The sequence below is a fragment of the Sapajus apella genome, unplaced genomic scaffold, assembly GCF_009761245.1.
Source record: "Sapajus apella isolate SASKATOON/1434 unplaced genomic scaffold, GSC_monkey_1.0 scaffold148, whole genome shotgun sequence".
NCBI classification, from domain to species: Eukaryota; Metazoa; Chordata; class Mammalia; order Primates; family Cebidae; genus Sapajus; species Sapajus apella.
In genome coordinates, this window is record NW_022437088.1 from 1,499,700 (window position 1) to 1,515,488 (window position 15,789).

General features: G+C 41.3%; 1 protein-coding gene across 1 annotated transcript in view; it reads left to right on the forward strand.

Annotated features, from left to right (window-relative positions):
• The window catches only part of NUP210L (nucleoporin 210 like), a 159,425-nt gene that overhangs the window by 18,497 nt on the left and 125,139 nt on the right, over positions 1-15,789 (forward strand). The window contains exons 4-8 of the mRNA XM_032265104.1: positions 1,845-1,938; positions 3,078-3,228; positions 5,408-5,540; positions 7,339-7,497; positions 14,916-14,984. Of these exons, the coding sequence (XP_032120995.1) occupies positions 1,845-1,938; positions 3,078-3,228; positions 5,408-5,540; positions 7,339-7,497; positions 14,916-14,984 (606 nt within the window). The remainder of the gene's footprint in view (positions 1-1,844; positions 1,939-3,077; positions 3,229-5,407; positions 5,541-7,338; positions 7,498-14,915; positions 14,985-15,789) is intronic.

A 15,789-nucleotide genomic window follows, 5' to 3' on the forward strand; every position in this document is an offset into this window, starting at 1 on the left:
CTCCTGACCTCAGGTGATCTACCCACCTCAGCCTCCCAAAGTGCTAGGATTACAGGCATGAGCTACTGTGACCTTTCTTTTCTTTTCTTCTTCTTCTTTTTTTTTTGAGATGGAGTCTCGCTCTGTTGCCTAGGCGTGAGTGCAGTGGCTTGATCTTGGCTCACTGCAACCTCCGCCCTCCAGGTTCAGGCGATTTTTGTGCCTCAGCCTCCCGAGTATCTGGGATTACAGGTGCGTGCTGCCACACCTGCTAATTTTTGTGTTTTTAAGGGAGACAGGTTTTCACCGTGTTAGCCAGGCTGGTCTTGAACTCCTGGCCTCAAGTGATCCGCCCACCTCGGCCTCCCAAAGTGTTGGGATTACATGAGTCACTGTGCCGGCCTCAGAACTTTTCTTAAATATCCAAATCTGCCACTGAGCTTCTGCTCATGGTCCCTAGATCAACAATTAAGAACATTTTTTGGAATTTATTGCTAGCTCTGTTTGATCAATCCACTTTCTATAAACCAGGAGAATTAAATGTAAGTCTGTGAAAAAGTTACAATCTTGATCTAATCTTTAATGCTTTTAATATTCTATACTATATTAATGCTGTAATGTGGTATTAAAAACATTTAGGTGGTAAACAACAAAACAAAACCATTTAGGTAGGATGTGGTAGCTCATGCTTATAATTCTAACAGTTTGGGAGCCCAAGGTAGAAGAAGTATCCTGTGAGGCCAAGTTTCCCGTAGTCGATTTAAAAAAAAAAAATATATATATATATATGTGTATATATATATGTGTATATATATATGTATATATAATGTATTGCCACTTTCTTTGTAAATTACTTGAGTGATTTTTTTTTTTTTTTTTTTTTTGAGACAGAGTCTTGCTCTGTCACCCAGGGTAGAGTGCAGTAGTGTGATCTCGGCTCACTGCAATCTCCGCCTCCCTGGTTCAAGCAATTCTCTGCTTCAGCTTCTCAAGTAACTGGGATTACAGGCACCCACCACCATGCCTGGCTAATTTTTTGTATTTTTAGTAGAGGTGGGATTTCAGCATATTGGCCAGGCTGGTCTTGAACTCCTGACTTTGTGGTCTACCTGCCTCAGCCTCCCAAAATGCTAGGATTACAGACATGAGCCACTGTGCCCAGCAGAGTGATTTTTTTTGGTCTGAAAAATGAACTATTCTAGAAGCTTTTTTTTTTTTTTTTTTTTTTTTTTTTATGATACAGAGTCTGTTGCTCAGGCTGGAATGTGGTAACACAAACATGGCTCTCTGCAGGCTTGACTTCCCACGCTCAATCAATCCTCCTACCTCAACCTCCCGAGTAGCTAGGACTACAGGCACACGCCACCATGCCTGGCTAAGTTTTTATTTCACAGACCGGGTTTCACTATGTTACCCAGGTTGGTCTCAAACTCCTGGGTTCCAGTGAACTTCCTGCCTTGGCCTCCCAAAGTTCTAGGATTAGAGGCACAAGCCATTGCACCTGGCCTGGAAACTGAGTTTTACAAAAATTTGTGTGGAGGGGACCAGGATTAAGGATGCCTTGTCAACCGTGAGATGGCCCTCATGTAGAAAGGAACAGAAAGAGCATGTCATAATTATTGTCAACCAGAAGTTAATCAGCTTGATTTCTTTTTACTTTCAGACAGCTTGTGCAGCAACAACATTTGTTTGTGTAGGGATCTTTCTCATATATATGTTTTAATTAATTAATGATAGTGCTTTCTATTTCTTAATGAAAGATGCCTCAAAGTAATTTTCTAGTTAGATTTCCCTTTCTTGTCGTAAATACCTGAATGTTTTTTAATACGTGATCCTACCATGTCTGCTTTTGGCTTGCTCTACAGGAAATACTTTTAGTAGTTTGGCAGGGATGATGTTTGAGTGGAGCATTGCCCAGGACAACGAGTCAGCAAGAGAAGAACTGTCTAGTAAAATTAGGTAAACTTGAAGCCAAACACAAATCATCTGACTGTGAAGAAGACATCTTCCATTAAATGGCATACTGAACAAGCAAGAATTTGCATCAACTTAGATGATACTGCTGTCTGTTAACAGATAAATTACTGAGGGGGAATGTCTTTGATAGAATGAACCGTGACATAGATGTAGGTACCTTTATGATGGCTTAATTTGAGCCATTATGGAGGAGTTCGTGAGCTAAGGACCATACAATTATTTGAGCCAGGTGTATCTTCTGGCAGTTTTTTGTTCAAGCTGCCTGCATATGCTGAAGTAGAGGGAGAAGGATAATTGTATGAAATTGTCTTCAGTACCAAGGAGTAGATCTCAGACAATCCAAGTTTACTTCTACCACAATTTTAGCCAGAGGCTCATAAACACCTTTCTTTCTTTCTTCTTTTTTTTTTCTTTTTGAGATGGAGTCTTGCTCTGTCACCCAGGCTGAAGTGCAGTGGCACAATCTCAGCTCACTGCAACCTCTACCTCCTGGTTCAAGCGATTCTCCTGCCTCAGTTTCCCAAATAGCTGGGACTACAGGAGCCTGCCACAATGCCCGGCTAATTTTTGTATTTTTAGTAGAGATGGGGTTTCGCCATATTGGCCAGGGTGGTCTTGAACTCCTGACCTCAAGTGGTCCACCCACTTTGGCCTCCCGGCGTGCTGGGATTATAGGCATGAGCCACCACGCCTGGCCTCTCTTTTCTTTCCTTTCCTTTTTTTTTTTTTTTTTTTTTTTTGAGACAGCATCTCACTCTGTCCCCCAGGCTGGAGTGAAGTGGCTCGCTGCCACCTCCACCTCCTAAGTTTAAGCAATTCTCCTGTCTCAGCCTCTCGAATAGCTGGAATTACAGGTGTGTGCCACTACACCTGGCTAATTTTTGTATTTTTGGTAGAGATGGAGTTTCGCCATGTTGGCCAGGCTGGTCACCTGACCTCAGGTGATCCGCCTGCCTCGGCTTCCCAAAGTGCTGGGATTACAGGCATGAGCCACCATGCCCAGCCAAAAGTGTTTTATATTTTATAGACATTGAAGAAGCTATGTTTAACGTATCTTAGGGACTTTTGGAAGAAGACATCATTTAATTCTGCTAGAAACACATTTTATTTTATGTCTTTAGGATTCTTAAATACTCTGAAGCAGAATATTCTCCCCCGGTATATATAACCAAGATGGAAAAAGAGGAGAAACAAGGAGATATGATTTTAGTGTCCGGGATTAGAACTGGTGCTGCTGTTGTAAAAGTTCGAATTCATGAACCATTCTATAAGGTAAAAAGTTTGTGTTATAAATTTTCCTTACTTTTTTTTGTTTTTCAAGGTAGGATCTCCCTCTATTGCCCAGGTGCTACAGGTATGCACCACCACACCCTGTTTTTTGTTTGTTTGCTTGTTTGTTTTGTTTTGTTTTGTAGAGACAGGGTTTCGCCATGTTGCCCAGTCTGGTCTCAAACTTCTTAGCTTAAGCAGTCTGCCTGCCTCGGCCCCCTAAAGCTCTGGGATTACAGGTGTGAACTACCACACCTGGCAAGTGCTATAAATTTTCATCTAATAGTCTTGCCTATGGAAAACATAGTTATTTATGCTTATCTATAGTAAAGCCCTCTAACCTTATCTGATTTGGACCAGTAGTTGGTCATTTAATTGAAAAAGTTATTTGAAGTGGGTAAGCATTAAAAAAAATTATCTTTCTTAAACATTTTATTGCCTGATTACAATTACAAATGTGACTGGCATTTTCTCTTAAAAGATATAACTACAGTTTATTCAACAATCTTTGATGTAGGTGAAAGGCCTTTCTTTAACCATTAGTTCACTGATTTGAAATCTACATACACTTTCTTGCATAAACTACAGTTTCTAATTTCTTCGTTTTTTGGGGGTGGAAGGGTTCAAGTGATTCTTGTGCCTCAGCCTCCCAAGTATCTGGGGTTATAGGTGTGTGCCACCATGCACAGTAATTTTTGTATTTTTAGTAGAGACAGGGTTTCGCTATGATGGCCAGGCTGGTTTTGAACTTCTGGCCTCAAGTTATCCACCTGCCTCGGCCTCCCAAAGTGCTAGGATTACAGGTGTGAGCCACCGCCCACAGCCCTAATTTCTAGTCAAGTGAAAATTTAGATGCAGGAAGAATTTGAGTGCAGAATTTTATATTTTAAAGGATTTTCCCTAATATTTTACATTTCTCACTTGCACCTAATTGATAGTATATATTAGCAGCTTGCCTTTCACTTTGTTTGGAAAAATTTAATTTTTTTTTTTTTTTTTTTTTTTTTTGAGACAGGGTCTTGTTCTGTCACCCAGGCTGGAGTACAACGTCATAATCTCGGCTCACTGCAACCTCCGCCTCCCAGGTTCAAGCGACTCTCTTGCCTCCTCTTGAGTAGCTGGGATTACAGGTAGCTGCCAACCATGCCCAGCTAATTTTTTTATTTTTAGTAGAGATGGGGTTTCACCATGTTGGCCAGGCTGGTCTTGAACTGACCTCAGGCGATCTGCCTGCGTTGGCCTCCCAAAGTGCTATAATGACAGGCGTGAGCCACTGTGCCAAGCCAAAACATTTAAATTTTTAGTAGAAACAACAGTTCTCTTTTCACATCTATAGTTTTGTTTTAACGCAATTATAATTACAAGCACAACTTGCATAAATAGATTTGGAAAAAACAAATGTCTTTTGGTAAGCATTTAATTCAGTGGCAAGAACACGAGTGTGTGGACCTCCTAGAGAGAAGCCTACCAACCTTGCATTGGGTAAATCCTCACAAAAATCAATGTGTTCAACAGGGAGTGGAAAGTAACTTAACCTGGCAAGTCAGTTAACTGGAGGCTGGCTAAAAGAATTTCTGCATTCAGGCCGGGCGCGGTATAATCCCAGCACTTTGGGAGGCTGAGGCGGGTGGATCACGAGGTCAGGAAATCAAGACTATCCTGGCCAAAATGGTGAAACCCCATCTCTACCAAAAATACCAAAAAAATTATCTGGGTGTGGTGGTGCGCACCTGTAATCTCAGCTACTTGGGAGGCTGAGGCAGGAGAAACACTTGAACATGGGAGGTAGAGATTGCATTGAGTTGAGATCGAGTCACTGCACTCCAGCCTGGCAACAGAGTGAGACTCTTGTCTCAAAAAAAAAAAAAAGAATTTCTGTGTTTCACAACCGAGTTTTACCTTTTCTCATTTCAGCATACTTGCCTTTCTATTTACCTACTTTTTCTCTTTTAGAAGACTTTTCTATTCTTAGTCTGAGTACCTAAAAAAAACCCAAAAAAGTTAATACGGTATTAAGATTCATGATCACTTTTTAAGGGTAGCTGAAATTATGACTTGTGATTAGGAAAGCTTTTTAAAAAAAATTTTTTTTAAAGAAATTTGAAAGAAGTAAGCTTTTAACAAGAAAGATGACTGTGAGAATTCTGTCCATGTAAACTGTTTTTTTTCCTACCTCTTTTAGAAGGTGGCAGCAGCATTGATACGTCTGCTTGTTTGGGAGAATATATTTCTTATACCATCCCATGATATTTACCTCTTAGTAGGAGCATATATTAAATACCAAGTTGCAAAAATGGTTCAAGGGAGAATGACAGGTAAGGTGATTTATTTTTTCTCCTATGATGACTCACATTTCCCGAATCTTTTCTGCTGACAAGATCAGCAACTCCACATTACATATGAAAAATATTTGGGTTTTTAGATTTTGTTATAGAGTATTAATTGCTATACTTAATTAATATTAGATATAGATAGCTCCATATCTTGAACATATTAATGGCATAGTTCGGCTGCGTAGCTTCAGTTGCAAGAGGCATCTGAATTCTCTATTAAAACAACAACTAGGCCGGGTGCGGTGGCTCACACCTGTAATCCCAACACTTTGAAAGTCCAAGGTGGGCATATCATGAGGTCAGGAGTTCAAGACCAGCCTGGCCAACATGGTGAAACCCTGTCTCTACTAAAAATACAAAAATTAGCTAGGCATGGTGGCATGTGCCTGTAATCCCAGCTATTTGGGAGGCTGAGGCAGGAGAATTGCTTGAACTGGGACCCAGGAGGTGGAGGTTGTGGTGAGCTGAGACCGTGCCACTACACTCCAGTGGGCTACAGAGTGAGACTCCATCTCAAAACAACAACAACCAGCCAGACATGGTGGCTCTCACTTGTAATTCCAGCTACTCTGGAAGCTGAGGCAGGAAGTTGCTTGAGGCCAGAAGTTCGAGACCAACCTAGGCAACAGAGCAAGATCCCCATCGTTTTTTAATTTAATTGTATTTATTTATTTTTATTTTTTTGAGATGGAGGGGGTCTCCCTCTGTTGCCCAGGTTGTAGTACAGTGGCATAATCATAGCTCACTGCAACCTCAAACTCCTGTGCTCAAGTGATCCTCCCACTTTGGCCTCCCAAGTAGCTGGGACTACAGGTTCCTGCCACCATATCCAGCCCTTTTTTTTTTTTTTTTTTTTTTTGGTAGAGATGGGATCTCATTATGTTATCCACGCTGGTCTTGAACTCCTTGTCTCAAGTGATTCTGCCACCTTGGCCTCCCTCCCAAAGAGCTGAGATTATAAGCATGAGCCACTGTGCCAGGCCAAAGACCCCATCCCTAAAAGTAACTAAATAAATAAAACAACAAAAACTTTACTAGCTGTTAAAGGGCAAGTGAAGACACTTTACCAGAAGGGACTTGAATGATCATTGCAATGATCTTTGTAAAAGTTGTTTCTTGAGAAACCCAATTCATCAACTGAAAACTTAATATTCTATTGATACTAAAAGTTACATTCCATTAACATTAGTCTTTTCATTACTATAATGACTCCTCCTGCTACTCAGTTCACTAGTTTTTAAGAATACAAGCAATACCAGATATATATATATATATATATATATATATATATATATATTTTGAGATGGCATCTTGCTCTGTCACCCAGGCTGGAGTGCAATGGCGCAATCTCAGCTCACTGCAACCTTTGCCTCCTGGGTTCAAGGGATTCTCCTGCCTCAGCCTCCCAAGTAACTGAGATTACAGGCATGCACCATCATGCCCAGCTAATTTGTATGTTTTTAGTAGATACAGGGTTTCACCATGTTGGCCAGGCTTGTCTCGAACTCATGACCTTAGCCGATCCGCTCGCCTTGGCCTCCCAAAGTGCTGGGATTACAGGCGTGAGCCACCACACCCGGCCTCCAACAATATATTTTAACTCATGTATTAGCCCCAAATGGTTACATGTAGAAATTCATCATAGCAGGAAAAACATTAGAAGCAGATCATACTCTTATTTTATGTCTGCTTCCTGATCATTCCTTTATGATCAAGAATACATCATTATCCACTGGAATGGCTGCTGTTATTACATTTATGTATCTTTCATGTCTTACAGAGGTGAAATTTCCCCTGGAACATTATACACTGGAATTGCAAGACCATAGAGTTGCATTTAATGGTTCTCATTCTAAGAAAGTAGCTTTACTGGATGACAAAACAGCCATGGTGACTGCCTTACAACTGGGCCAGACTAATCTTGCCTTTGTCCATAAAAGTATCCTTTTGTTCAAGTTTTAGCTGCCAGTCTGTACTTCCTAGAGCATGCTAGACATGTTCTTTGGTAAAATAACTTATTAAGAGTGATTATAATACTACTACAGTATTTTTTCTATAAGTTTTATTTTTAACAAAGAATTATAAATTATTATTGCCATAATTTCTTTTTTTTTTAATTGCATTTTAGGTTTTGGGATACATGTGAAGAACATGCAAGATTGTTGCATAGGTACACACATGGCAGCGTGATTTGCTGCTTTCCTCCCCTTCACCTATATCTGGCATTTCTCCCCATGCTATCTCTCCCCAAATCCCCACCCCCCGCTGTCCTTCCCCTATTTCCCCCCAACAGACCCCAGTGTGTGATGCTCTCCTCCCTGTGTCCATGTGTTCTCATTATTCAACACCCACCTATAAGTGAGAACATGTGGTGTTTGATTTTCTGTTCTTGTGTCAGTTTGCTGATAATGATGGTTTCCAGGTTCATCCATGTCCCTAGAAAGGACATGAACTCATCGTTTTTGATGGCTGCATAGTATTCCATGGTGTATATGTGCCACATTTTCCCTGTCCATTCTATCATTGGTGGGCATTTGGGTTGGTTCCAGGTCTTTGCTATTGTAAATAGTGCTGCAATGAACATTCATGTGCATGTGTCCTTATAGTAGAATGATTTATAATCCTTTGGATATATACCCAGTAATGGGATTGCTGGGTCAAATGGAATTTCTATTTCTAGGTCCTTGAGGAATTGCCACACTGTCTTCCATAATGGTTGAACTAATTTACACTCCCACCAACAGTATGAAAGTGTTCCTGTTTCTCCACATCCTCTCCAGCATCTGTTGCCTCCAGATTTTTTAATGATCGCCATTCTAACTGGTGTGAGATGGTATCTTGATGTAGTTTTGATTTGCATTTCTCTAATGACCAGTGATGATGAGCATTTTTTCATGTTTGTTGGCCTCATGTATGTCTTCTTTTGTAAAGTATCTGTTCATATCCTTCACCCACTTTTGAATGGGTTGTTTTTTTCTTGTAAATCTGTTTTAGTTCTTTGTAAATTCTGAATATCGGCCCTTTGTCAGATGGGTAGACCGAAAAGAATTTTTCCCATTCTGTTGGTTGCCGATTCACTCTAATGACTGTTTCTTTTGCTGTGCAGAAGCTGTGGAGTTTGATTAGGTCCTATTTGTCTATTTTGGCTTTTGTTGCCAATGCTTTTGGTGTTTTGGTCATGAAGTCCTTGCCTACGCCTACGTCCTGAATGGTTTTTCCTAGATTTTCTTCTACGGTTTTTTATGGTGTTAGGTCTTATGTTTAAGTCTTTAATCTATCTGGCGTTAATTTTAGTGTAAGGTGTCAGGAAGGGGTCCAGTTTCTGCTTTCTGCACATGGCTAGCCAGCTTTCCCAACACCATCTATTGAACAGGGAATCCTTTACCCATTGCTTGTTTTTGTCAGATTTGTCAAAGATCGAATGGTTGTAGATATGTTGTGTTGCCTCTGAGGCCTCTGTTCTGTTCCATTGGTCTGTTTCTCTGTTTTGGTACCAGTACCATGCTGTTTTGATTACTGTAGCCTTGTAGTATAGCTTGAAGTCCGGTAATGTGATGCCTCCTGCTTTGTTCTTTTTGCTTAGAATTGACTTGGCTATGCTTGCTCTCTTTTGGTTCCATATGAAGTTTAAGGTGTTTTTTTCCAGTTCTGTGAAGAAGGTCATTGGTAGCTTGATGGGGGTAGTGTTGAATCTGTAAATTACTTTGGGCAGTATGGCCATTTTCACGATATTGATTCCTAACCATGAACATGGAATGTTTCTCCATCTGTTTGTGTCCTCTCTTATTTCGTTGAGCAGTGGCTTGTAGTTCTCCTTGAAGAGGTCCTTTACGTTCCTTGTGAGTTGTATTCCTAGGTATTTTATTTTCTTTGTAGCAATTGTGAATGGCGGTTCGTTTTTGATTTGGCTCTCTTTAAGGCTGTTATTGGTGTATAGGAATGCTTGTGATTTTTGCACATTGATTTTGTATCCTGAGACTTTGCTGAAGTTGCTTATCAGCTTCAGGAGATTTTGGGCTGAAATGATGGGGTCTTCTAGATATACAATCATGTCATCAGCCAATAGAGACAATTTGACTTCCTCCTTTCCTATTTGAATACCCTTCATTTCTTTTTCTTGACTGATTGCTCTGGCTTATTGCCATAATTTCTAAGAGAGTAGGTAAAGAAAAGGAGAATAGTTGGAACTTGGGATCTACTGACTTCGGTGCTTTTTGCAACCTCCATCAAATTGTAATTAGGGAAATTTAAAAATTGTAATTAGGGGGCCGGGCGCGGTGGCTCAAGCCTGTAATCCCAGCACTTTGGGAGGCCGAGGCGGGTGGATCACGAGGTCAAGAGATCGAGACCGTCCTGGTCAACAAGGTGAAACCCCGTCTCTACTAAAACTAGAAAATTATTATTTTTATAGAGACAGGGTCTTGCTCTTTTGCCCAGGCTGGAGTGCAATGGTGCAATCTTGGCTCACTGCAACCTGTAAACTCCCAGGCTCAAGTGATCCTCCCAGCTCAGCCTCCCAAGTAGCTGGGACCACAGGCATGTGCCACCACACCCAGCTAAATTTTGTATGTTTTTGTAGACATGAAGTCTCACCATGTTGCCCATGCTGGTCTTGAACCCCTGGACTCAAGTAATTGACCTGCCTTGGCCTCCCAAAGTGCTAAGATTCTAGGCATGAGCCACCACACCCGGCCAGATTCTTTTTTTTTTTTAGAGTTAGGGTCTCACCCTGTTGCCCAGGTTAGAGTGCAGGGGCATCATCATAACTCACAGAGGCTTTGAGCAATCCTCCCACCTCAGCTTTCTGAGTAGCTGAGACTATAGGCACACACGACCATGTCATACTAATTTTGTAGAGATGGGGTCTTGCTAGACTGAATAGGCTGGTTGAACTCCTGGCCTTAAGTGAACACATCCTGCCTAGGCCTCCAAAGTGCTTGGATGACAGGTATGAGCCACCACACCTAGTCTTTTCCTAGCATAGTTAGAGAAGTCCTCTCTGATAAGGCTACACTGGTGTTGTAAGCCATGTGGATAATTGGTGAAAGACTTCTAGGAAAATGAAAGAGCAGTTGCAACGGTTCTGAAGTAGGAACATATTTGACATGAGTAAAAAAGACTATGGAAGACAGTGAAGCTGAAGTGCAGTGAATCAGGAAATAGTAGAAGTAATAGAGTAGGGGAGGAGCAGATTAGGTAGGGCCTAGCAGGCTTACTCTGAATAAGCATGCCTCTATTCTGGGCACACTGTCTACGGGGTAGCCCCGCTTCAAAAGGAGCAGTACCTCTGCAGCTGCTGTACACTGCCGCTTGAAGAAAAGTTGCTAACACCAAAAAAAAATTCTATCAGGTTTTCGTATAATAGTGTTACTTAGTTGGCTATATTATTTGTCTAGCACACACTAAGGAGAGTTATTGATGCCATGTTGTTTACTTTTTAGTCATTTTAAGGCACCTAGGACATTTTTCAACAAATACAATCATACTTACAAAATAAACTCAATAAATATTCAATATTTATTGAGCCCCAACTAGTGTCAGGCACTTTCCTGAATTCCCCAGGTGAACTTAAATGTTCTTTTCCCCCCCTACACATGATCTTAGCCAAAAGGCCGAGAAGCGATTCTTTCCCCCCCTATATTTTCAGTTCATATTATTGTTTCCAAAGTATCAAATATGAAAATACATCATATTTGTCCATTTATATGTCTTTTTTGAGGATGTGGATAGTGACTATTCATAATTTGTCCCAGCACCTGGCATAGGGTAGCTGGTGGAACTGTTCATGGAGATAGAGAATATAAGAGAAAGAGCAGTTTTTTTTTTTGAGACGGAGTTTCACTCATGTTACCCAGGCTGGAGTGCAATGGTGCGATCTCGGCTCACCGCAACCTCCGCCTCCTGGGTTCAGGCAATTCTTCTGCCTCAGCCTCCTGAGTAGCTGGGATTACAGGCACGCACCACCATGCCCAGCTAATTTTTTGTATTTTTAGTAGAGACGGGGTTTCACTATGTTGACCAGGATGGTCTCGATCTCTTGACCTCGTGATCCACCCGCCTCGGCCTCCCAAAGTGCTGGGATTACAGGCTTGAGCCACCGCGCCCGGCCTGAGAAAGAGCAGTTTTAAGGAAAAAGGTAGCAAGTTCAGTTTTTTACATGTTAAATTGAAGTGCCTGTGGGGTAGACATCAACAACAGAAATTTTCTTTTTTTTTTTTAAAGACGGGGTTTCACCATGTTGGTCAGGCTGGTCTTGAACTCCCAACCTCAGGTGATTCGCCAGCCTTGGCCTCCAAAGTGCTTGGATTACAGGCATGAGCCACCATGCCCAGCCCCAACAGAAATTTTCATTATGCCTCTGGAGGAGAAAGATTGAAGATCAAGATAGATAGTTGAAAGTTAGTTTATAGGTAGGTGATAGTTGGAGCTATTGTAGATAAAATCACGTAGGGAAATTATATAGAGTGAGAGAATTTGGCCAAAGATGGAATTGTGTAATGCTGGCTTTTACGGTTCAGATGGAAAAAGAGGACCTATGAGGAGGATCTGAAAGAATGATTAAAATGTAGTATTATAGAAAAACCAAGGATGGGTGTGGTGGCTTATGTCTGTAATCCCAACACTTTGGGAGGCTGAGGCAGGTGGATTACTGGTCAGGAGTTTGAGACCAGCCTGGCCAACATGGAGAGACTCCTTCTCTAATAATAATATAAAAATTAGCAGGGCATGGTGGTACATGCCTGTAATCCCAGCTACTCAGGAGGCTGAGGCAGGAGAATCACTTGAACCTGGGAGGCAGAAGTTGTAGTGAGCCGAGATGGCGCCACTGCGCTCCAGCTTGTGAAACAGATAGAAATGAGTCTCAACTGAAAAAAAAAAAAGAAAGATAAAACAGAGAGAGGAGTTTCCTGATAACCAAATTAGAAATTTACAAAGAGAAGAAGATTGTTCAACAGGTCAAATCTGGTAGTGATGTCAAGATAAAGACTGAAAGCTTGTGGTAACTAGGAGGTCTTGGGTCACTTTGTCAGTAAAATCAGCTTGGCTTTTACAAGGACAAAACAAAGTAGAATTTTGAAAAAGACACAAGGAGGATTTTTTTTTTCTAAGATTGGAAAAACTTGAACATTTCTCTTAATTAAACAGAGAAAGATGGTAGAGATAAGGGAAAAAAGGGAGCCAGTTGATGGAGCATGTTTTCTGAGAGGCAACAAAAAATGAGATTTAGAATGCAGATAGAAGGCTTAGATCTTATTTTGCTATCTTATTCCAATATCAGAAGAATGAACTGTTGTAGAGATCTGTTCAGATGTTTGTAAAATGAAGGGGATGTTGTTATTTCTGACTTTCTTTCTAGCTCTTATATTTATGAATATTATAGTAAAGTACATATCAGAACTAAACCTAAGTTTGGCACAGAGTTACCCATAAAGTATTTAGAAGGTTTGCTTTAGGCCAGGCACAATGGCTCTTGCATGTAATCCCAGCACTTTGATAGGCTGAGGCAGGAAGATTTCTTGAGTCCAGGAGTTTAAGATCAGTCTGGGCAACATAGTGAGACCCCATCTCTACAAAAAGTAAAAGGGTAGCCAGGTGTGATGGTGCAGGCCTGTAGTGACACAGTGAGACCCTGTCTCAAAAAAAAGATGGACCAGGGTGCAGTGGCTCATACCTGTAATCCCAACACTTTGGGAGGCTGAGCCAGGTGGATCACCTGAGGTCAGGAGTTCGAGACCAGCCTGGCCAACATGGCGAAGCCCTGTCTCTACTAAAAATACAAAAATTAGCCAGGTATGGTGGCACACATCTATAGTCCAAGCTACTTGGGAGGCTGAGACAGGAGAATTGCTTGAACCTGGGAGGTGGTAGTTGAGTGAGCCAAGATCATGCCACTGCACTCCAGCCTGGGTGACAGCACAATGGTGCAATGTCAGCTCACTGCAACTTCTGTCTCCCAGGTTCAAGCAATTCTCCTGCCTCAGCCTCCTGAGTAGCTGAGATTACAGGCACCCGCCACCACTCCCAGCTAATTTTTGTATTCTTAGTAGAGACAGGGTTTCACCATGTTGGTCAGGTTGGTCTCAAACTCCTGACCTTAGGCGATCCACCTACCTCGGCTTCCCAAAGTGCTGGGATTGTAGGCATGAGCCACCATGCCTGGCCAATTTTTCAATTTTTTTTAGAGATGGGGTCTCACTATGTTGGCCAGTCAGGTCTTGAATTCCTGGGCTCAAGCGATCCTCTTATCTCAGCCTCCCAAAGTGTTGGGATTACAGGCATGAGCTACTGTGCCCATTCTAAATTAGTGTATTTCAGATTGAATATTTTCTGTTTAGCCATGTCAGTTATGTATTTCTTTTTATTTTTAGATGAAGTCTCACTCTGTTGCCCAGGCTGCAGTGCAGTGGCATTATCTCAGCTCACTGCAACCTCCGTCTTTCAGGTTCAAGCAATTCTCTTGCCTCAGCCTCCCAAGTGTCTGGGATTACAGGTGCATGCCACCAGGCCTGGTTTATTTTGATATTTTTAGTAAAGATGGGGTTTCATCATGTTGGCCAGGCTGGTCTCAAACTCCTGACCTCAATTGATCCACCCGCCTCAGCCTCCCAGAGTGCTGGGATTACAAGTGTGAGCCACCCCACCTGGCCAATTATGTATATCTCTGAGCAGAAGTAATTTATTCTTAGCTCTTGGATGTAGTTTTTTTTTTTTTTTTTAGAACAAAGCATAGTCTTAATTAGATTCTATATAGACTGATACTGGAATAAATTTATGTTCTTGCCAGAATTATCTGAAATGGTAGTGGTAGAATGAGGTATAAGTGACCCAGAAGTATCTTTGGTAGCAAGCAGAAACATTGTGGTGGTAAACATTTGCTGCAGATAATAGAAAATCAACTAGTGATTTTTAAACTGTCTGTGGAGTTCTAGGCATGTTGCTGGATGGCAAGTCATGCCTCTCCCTCTTCGTCCATCAACACTGTTCATCCCTTCAGCCAGAAGGACTCTTCCTCCAGAACGGAGCCACTTTGTCCTGCTTCCATACTGGGCTCCTATGTAGGTGTTTATTTGGAAAAAGGGTTCTGCAGCTACATTAATATTAAAAGCACAAAGCATGATCTTTTTTTCCTCCCTTTCTATCTTCCTCAAATTTGAAATTCAAGAATATCTGACTCATAAGATGACTAAGAGTCCCTCAGACTTTTCGCAGAAGTATACACATTTAAGTTTTAGCTTTCCAGAGGATAATAAAAGATAGGAATTTGTTTTCATTTGTGCATTTGTTTGTTTTTCTCCTTTGGTACCTTACCTTTTTACCCAACTCTGGCTCACATAATTTCCTTAAGCAAAAATTAAGATGTTCATATGCGATCTGTGTCTGGACTCCCAAATTGCACAATATATGTTGTAGAGCCTGGATTTTTAGGTATCTTAGATCATACTTTTCAGAAAGGTGGATAGTTTAAATGATTTCTCTAAAATGAGTGCATTAAAAACTAGAGTGTTTCTTCAACTTTCATCCTGAGACTTAATGAATTTCAAATTCAACTTTACTTTGACATGTTTTATCAAATTGTTCTGATTAAATGCTATCACAAGAGTGAAGCATGTTGAAACAGATTGTGAGAAAATATGAAAACCCATGTAATACAATTTTGAGGTTAGGAAAAGAGATTTTATACAAGGAAAAATAATCTTAATGCTCATACGTCATATGAAACGATGAGTCTGAAAGAAGCTAAAATATTGCCTGACGCATTGGGAATGAGCCGAAAGTCTAGTTTTTTCTTGTCTACAGATATAAGTGAAAGTCTTTCCCTTTTTTGTTGGTGTTTGGTTTTTGTTTTTGTTGAGACAGGGTCTTGCCCCATCACCCAGACTGGAACACAGTGGCACAATCTAAGCTGACTGCAACCTCTGCCTCTTGGGCTCAAGCAGTCTTCACACCTTAGCCTCCCAAGTAGCTGGGACTACAGGTATACCACTATGCCTGGCTAATTTTTGTGTTTTCTGTAAAGATGGGATTTTGCCGCAGTGCCTAGGCTAGTCTCGAACTCCTGAGCTCAAGGGATCTGCTCTCCTCAACCTCCCAAAGTGCTGGGATTACAGGCATGAACCACCATGCCAACCTAAAGTGCTTCTTTTTTTTTTTTTTTTTTTTTTTGGGGGGTTTTTCTGTTGTTTCCCAGACTGGGGTGCAATGGCGCGATCTCGGCTCACCGCAACCTCCG